The following is a 7,260-nucleotide window of genomic DNA, read 5'->3' on the forward strand; positions in this document are numbered from 1 at the left end:
CCGGTTTTTACAAGGGCAGTACGAGAAGCTAGAATGGCTTCTTATGTGTGTGCAGTCTGGCTGAAACTAGAAAATATTTTGTCATTGCTTGTTGAGATGTCCCATTATGATTTGTCAAGAAAGAACATTGTTGGGGAGATATTAGCAACTCTCCTGGCCTGTTAATATTGGTAAGGTTATGTTTTTACTTTCTGAACACTGGATAGTTAATATGTTTAGAGTGGCCAGATCAGCTGCATGGGCCCAGAGATTTAGGAATGAGAACTGGACTGCCAAAGTGGATGATCTGACTTAATATTTTTCTATGGCTTTATACTGCATCCAGTGTTACATTTTAATGTGTGCATGCCCACGAAAGCTGATACCCAGAATAAAACTTTGTTGGTCTTAAAGGCGCCACTGAACTCAAACCTTGTTCTGCTGCTTCAAACCAACACAGCTACCCACCTGAATCTATTTTAATGGATTGTTGCTGTAAATGGTTAAAAGGTTTTTGGCTGATCAATAAGCCAGATGCAGTAGAAAGAAATGCCCAGTTATACAAACTAAGACTATTGGCATATCTGCTCAAGTTTTGTGGAGTTCCTCTTCTCTGGGTACAGGAGTTCGCTTCCTTTGTAAAGGGCAAGGCACACACGGCTCCCCCGAGGCTCAAGGAAGGCAGTAGCCATTCTGAGTCTTGGTCATCCTCCCCATAGGGCGGGGCTCTGTGTGCCTGCAATTCTGCTAGAACAAGTACAGGGTTCAGGATTCAGCAGCCTGAAGAATTTCAGCTCTCTTGTCCATTTACCTATAGACTTGTTGTCATTATGCCTGTTATACGGACAGGGAAGTAAGGCCGGCACTTTTATTTTTCCCCTGAGGGCTAGGTTTGTGCTGCAGCCCCAGTGCTCTTATGTCCCTGCTAGGCTCTTAGCTGGGCCAGGAATGGAGGCCACAAATCTGCAGGGACAAAAAGCACTTCCGTGCAATGCTCCCTCTAAGCTGTGGAGTCTTGTGGGCAAAAATTCTACTTTGTGAGCTACTGGCATTTAAGTTATGAGTGAGCAGTTTGGTTACTGCATAAATTAGTTTGCTCTGGAGCCATCCTACCTGAGCTAAGACCAAAAAAAAAAGTGAGCTGGAGGCTAAAAAACAGTGAGCTAGCTTAACTCAGCTTAGAGGGAACACTGCTTACGTGTTTCTCTTCCCATGTGCTCCAATGCAGAAAAGAGACAACAGGAAGGAGGAGGAGAAAAAGAAGAAAGCCTGGATAAAGGAGGAGCGTCAGAAAACCCTGGAGAGGCTAAAGTCCTTCAAAGAGGTATGGTGACAGGACTGTGGTCCTCCATTTTCATTCCACAGTGGAATCTTGCATTGTTTTAGTGCACTTGAGCAAGCTAGAGTGCTTTAGCCTCTGCGGGTTGTGGTGAAATTGACCGGGATAGTATTGTGAGTATACTGCACTCTTTCTTACACTCTGTGTTGACTCAGTGCCTTCTACCTTTGTAACTGTTTGCTTCTTCACTATGGTATGTCAAATCTTAGATCATTTATGCTGCCTTGGGTAGTTCTTCAACTGTTTTGTTGCCATAGATAGGTTTTTTTAATTATTTGCTTGCACTGTTTTCCACCTCTTCTATCCTAGCCCACTGCATTTTTTTTTATTAGAGATCCGTGCCTCTTGGTTGAATTTGTCCTTCATATTTTGTAGTCTGCCCTTTTAGTGAGAAAGGTGGGCTGCATATGAAGTTAATAACATTGCTCTGTAGAGTCTCTTTGGAAGGGTTGTGCCTCTTTGGTGGGGTGCAAATATGATGGTCAGCACCAGTGTTCCCTCTAAGCTGAGTTAGTGTGAGCTAGCTCACAGTTTTTTAGCCTCCAGCTCACACCTTTTCCTCTTAGCTCAGGAGGGATGGCTCCAGTACAACCTAATTTGAGCAGCAGCCAAATCGCTCGCTCACCACTTTAATGCCAGTAGCTCACAAGGTAGAATTTTTGCTCACAAGACTCCACAGCTTAGAGGGAGCATTGATCAGCACTGCTACTCCTTACAACAGTTGTTTTTTGATTGAAACACGGAGGTTCTCACTTTGCAGAAATGTCCGGCTCAGTTTGTGTTGAAGACTTCCCGCTCTCAGCCTCTGAGCTCCACGCAGCGGCAGGGCATCCCCCGCCGGACTCCAACCACCCCCCCTCAGCCTTTGTCAATAAGCAAGACGCCTGCAAAGCAGTCCAAAAACTCCCACCTCGTGCAAGCCAAAGGTGTCAAAGCACCTCGCCGGAAGCCGCCTGCAGATGTTCCTGTCCAGATTTTTCTTCCGTCCTGTGACCCAAAGCAACAGAAGAACAATGAGGGGGGCACAGTGTCACCGCCGCCACCACCTCCTCCACCTCCTCCTCCTCCACCACCTCCTCCTCCTCCTCCAGTTCTGGGCACTCATCCTGTTTGCTCAAAATCGATGCAAGCTAAAGACAAGTCTCTGCCCCTTGCATGTGAAGACCCTCCCAGAGAAAGGGACTCCAAAGGGGACAAACATGATACATCCAAGTGTGTACCAAGTAATTGTACAGGTAAATAGCCCCCTCTTTCTGTGCATCATGTTGCTGTTTGTTTTTATCAAGGTATACAGTGTTTTTCCAAACAGCAGCAGTGCACGCTCTGTTCACCAAACCTGTGACTCCCTTGTTACCAAGATCGCCTCACCCCTCCGGGCTCTCTTTTTGTAGTCTTTGAGAATTGTGGCCTGTGTCTGCACTTGGGCTACTTCCACGGCTGGTGAGATGGTTGTACGTGAGATCCATACATCTGTGCGGTCTGCACGGGAGGATGGCTGTGTGCCCGGTAAAACCCTTGCGAACCGAAAAGCAGACTAGTTCAGTGGCTAGCATGCAGATGTGATCGGGGGCCATTGATCCCTTGGTGATGTTCTGCAAGTCATCCTCGGGGATGGCTGGCTGACATGATAGTCTTTTAGAGAAGAATTCAAGGGATGGTTTTGCTCATTCTGTGCTCTGCTTTTGAGTGATGCCGCCATTCCTGCGGGTTGAGAAGCTTTGCCTCTGCTAGACATCTGTTCTCTTTGCTGCAAAAATGGCAACACTGCAGGGACAGAGCCAAGCAGACAAATTCTGCAGCACTTTTTGGCACAGACTTGCAGAATGTTCAAGGCCTGGGTAATCCCACCCATACTAGCCTGGGCCATGCAGTGAATGAGATGGCATTGCAGTGGAGGCAGGTTGTTTATGGGAGCATGGAGAATGGAAGCAGAGATGTGAATGATGTTGCCGAGGGCAGGATGTTTTTATTCCTTCAGCACTGCCCAAAATGATTGCTGAAACCTGAAGAAGCTCCTGAAGCTGGAGGGGGGGGGGGCTCAGGCTTGACTGAAAAGGTGTCTGTGGATCAAGGCCAGGGAATGACTCTTGGGTTTACCTTTGGAGTAAGTGAGCCCGACAAAGCGTTGTTTTCGTATCACTTGTCTTTCCCCCTGAGAGTAACCGATTGCTTTGCTCTGCCCCAGGATCCATGGATGAGGTTTTGGCTTCGCTTAAGCGTGGCGAGATCCTTCTTCGTAAAGTGGAACCGGCCTCTTCGGCTCCTCCCTTCAGCTCTTCTCTCAACGACAACATCCTGGCAGCCATCAGGAAGGGAGTGAAACTGCGGAAAGTCAGCCAAGAGCCCAAGAAAGACGGCGAGAGAGGATCCGACAGTGAGCTGGAGAGGAGCATCAAGGCGGCCATCCAGAGGATTAAGAAAGTGTCTGCCGATTCAGAAGAGGAGGAATGCAATGAGCGCAACAGTGGGGAATGGAACAGTTAATGGGATGGTTTTTTAGTTCTGTTCTCACTGAGAAGATCATGAGTGACTGACAAGCTTCTCTGAAATATGGTTTGTCCACCTGTCTGCAGTGCGCAGTCATAGGAGGCATTTTGCCATGTGTGTTAGGACATGCCCTGTCCATGCAGGGCAGCTCTGTGCCCCAGACAGAACCCTGCCTGAACGGAGGCAGTGACGCGGCAAGGGGCTCAGGAGCCTTTGAACCGGGGGGGGGGGGATGAATCTGAGGAAAAGATTCCTTTCCCCTCAAAGGTGGGAAGCTTTGAAAATCAATGTGTTTAACGGTCATGATCAAATTTAGAGTCCAGTGGCAACAAAGTATGAGCTTTCATGTGCAAGGCACACACTTTTTAAAATACACTGGAATGGAAGTTAGAATTCAAACGTATAGACAGGCTGAACAGTCATTTACATGTAACAGTCATGGAATGTGTTGGTAGTATAGAGGATCTGCAGACTTTTAGAAGGTGAATCAGTCTCTTTCGGAAACGGAAAGGATAGTACATGCATTTTTGGAGATTATGCAGCAACAAAGACCTTAACTGGGATGGTTCAGATTGCCCTCTAAGGCTCTTTATATTCCATGGGACACTAACCCCCTGTTGCCGAATTTGCTGGATTTTGTGTACACTTGACCTATGAAAAGTAACTACTGCTTAAAGAATACCGCTGCATTGTGTAATAGGAAATATATCTCAAAGTGGAAACAGCTCAAAAAATTCAGTTACAATATGGATTTAAGGTGGCTGGAAGCTGTCTGTGAATGAAGTACCACTCCTCACAATGATGACAGGAATTTATAGCATAGATATTTACATGGCCAATGAAGATATAACCATAACAGTGTTTTTTCCTCAAGTAAGCACTTTTCTACTGACCATCGACAATATGTTTTGACTAAGAACAAATAGATGATTTCAAAAGTAATGTAAACTGTTAACTTCTACTCTGACGGAGTGAAATGGGGTTTGGCTTTCAGAACCTTTTTAGGTGTTGGCACAGAAGCCAGCCACAGTGCTGACATACAAAGCTATCACTTTGTATACATGAGAAATAAAGAGAATGGCAAGCAGGACAAGGGGTGGGAAGGAGCAGGATTTGTGCATTTGCCTCTTAATGGGATGCAGGGCTTGGCTGTGCAAACCATTTCCTGCCTAATATAATCAGTAAAACAAAGTCTGAGTCCAGTTAAAAAAAAAGTTTAATTCTGGGTAGAAGCTTTCATGTGCAGGCACAGTTCTTCAGATACACTGGAGAACTGTGCCTGCACCTGAAAGCTTCTACCCAGACTTAAACCTTGTTGATCTTAAAGGTGCCACTGGACTCAGACATTGTTCTATTGCTTCAGCCCAAGACAGCTACCCACCTGAACCTATAATCAATAAAGTATTAGATGAATATTGCAGGTAGCGGTATTGACAAGGGTGACTGTCTTTCTTGCACAGTCTTTGAAGGTGTATAAAAGGTCACAACTGTGCTAAGCCCCCCTGCCTACTGCCCTCATCCTACGTCTCTCTGCATACCTGCTGCATTTATCGAAGGTTAAAACTTCAGAGGACGGCGGAAGACAGGAGGGCCTGGCGAGATCTTGTCCATGGGGTCGTGAAGAGTCGGACTCGACTGTGCGACTGAACAACAACAAAACGGAAGCAAGCAATACAAGGGAGACCTAAGTAAAATGCCTTAACTTTCACCACACCAGAGTTTCCTTTGGCTCCATCCTATGCCAGATCTTGGTAATAAGCCTTCCTGTAAACATGTCTTGCCTTCCTGTTGCCTGCCAGATTCCACTACTGTTTTCTGTGTATCTCAACAAAAGCTCACTTTGTAGTTTGAGTAGTGAGACCCATGAAGGAAATTATTTATTTCCCCCCTGCCTTTAAATTGTTTAATTTTGCAAGCGGCTGCAATGCAGCACAGAAAAGGAGTTACCTATTCTGTGGCTCCTGATTTTGGAACAAAAATGAACTTGTCTCATTCCTCTACGAGGAGAGGAGGGTGTCGGCCCACTGTGTGTCACGTGGATCCTACATGCTTTTGTTATGACTGCTGGTGGCATGTATGGAATATATTTCTTTGTCTGCCTCCAGTTTGTGAACATGCCGCCATGCCTGATTGTGAAGACGCATGAACTGCCCTAGAATCGGTTACCAGAACTGTGAACTTTCTAGAAACGTTGATGCCCTGGAAAACACACACACACACACACACCGTTTTCTTTTAAGACGTGAAGGTTGGGGGACAACTGAAATATATGCAATACTTTCTTATAAAAACTAAACTTTTAATAGCATAATATATAATTTATAATGTAAATGCTGCACAAAACTGACAAGTATAAATGTCATAGTTTTTTCCCCCCACAAGCAAACTTGTGAATACACAGAGATACTCTTTGTCGGAGAAGTTGAGACAGACTGTTTGCTGCTGTTGTTGTTTTACTTCCTTGGTGTGTTTGAGTCACATTCTCTGTAGTTTCTGTCCCGCTGTCAGAGTCAGCTGCACGTGCGTGGTCTTTGCATAGGGGCCAAACAGCAGTGCAAGAGTAACGAGAACACTCTCTGAAGAAGGAGCAAGATTCGTGTCCAGTAGTACCTCAAAGACCAGTAAGATTTTCCTGGGCATAAACTTTTGCCAGCACAGCTACCCAACTGAAGCTCCCCAAATGGCCTCAGTAACTTCCTGCCCAGTGGTCAGCATCCCATGCTTGAGTGTGGCGCTTAAGCAGATGGTCATAACAGAGACAGATTATCAATTCTTCTGGACCCATTATTGAGTTTGGATATACCAGTGCCTGACAGATACTATGGCTAGTTTGGGGGGAGGGAGACCCATTCTTCAGCAGTTCCATTCTTACCTTGCTGGCTGGTTCCAGAAGTAAGAAATGGAAGGCTGGGGGCATTCCAGCTTGGTTCATGACATAAATGCTGCAGGCTCCTACATGGGTATCCCCCCCCCCTCCGCTATTAAACATCTACATGAAGCTGCTGGGAGACAGTGAAGATCTACACAGGTAACACCAAATCCTGTTCCAGCAGCTGATTTGGGTAGGTTTGCGGAGGTCCTGATAAGAGTGGAGTGCTTTCTTCATCAGCATAACTGTGAGGGGGTTACACTCCCCCTGAAGAAGCAGTCACTCGGGAGGTTGCTGCTGGATCCCAGCTGGGGGTTGGAGATCAATGCAGTGTCTTCAAGTCACTGGAGAGGCACTCTGAAATATTTCCAGTTGCTCCAGGGCTTACTGTAGATCACTGGGGTTACTTGAGGTCATTTTTCAAAATTTCCAATCAGTGTTGGGAGCTACTATAGATTATTGGGGTCACTATAGGTCATTTCCCAAAATTCTTATTAGGTCAGGGGGGTACTATAGGTCATTGGAGTTACTTGAGGTCATTTTTCAAAATCTCCAATTGGCTTTGAGGTTACTATAGGTCCTTGGG

At 46.0% G+C, this 7,260-nt stretch overlaps 1 protein-coding gene across 1 annotated transcript in view; it reads left to right on the forward strand.

The window, feature by feature from the left end:
* WHAMM (WAS protein homolog associated with actin, golgi membranes and microtubules) overlaps positions 1–4,168 on the forward strand; it is a 25,180-nt gene extending 21,012 nt beyond the window's left edge. Inside the window, exons 8-10 of the mRNA XM_015420722.1 lie at positions 1,208–1,303; positions 2,079–2,553; positions 3,504–4,168. Of these exons, the coding sequence (XP_015276208.1) occupies positions 1,208–1,303; positions 2,079–2,553; positions 3,504–3,802 (870 nt within the window). The 3' untranslated portion in view covers positions 3,803–4,168. The remainder of the gene's footprint in view (positions 1–1,207; positions 1,304–2,078; positions 2,554–3,503) is intronic.
* The last annotated feature ends 3,092 nt before the right edge of the window (positions 4,169–7,260 follow it).

The sequence above is a fragment of the Gekko japonicus genome, unplaced genomic scaffold, assembly GCF_001447785.1.
Source record: "Gekko japonicus isolate JY-2015 unplaced genomic scaffold, Gekko_japonicus_V1.1 scaffold1431, whole genome shotgun sequence".
NCBI classification, from domain to species: Eukaryota; Metazoa; Chordata; class Lepidosauria; order Squamata; family Gekkonidae; genus Gekko; species Gekko japonicus.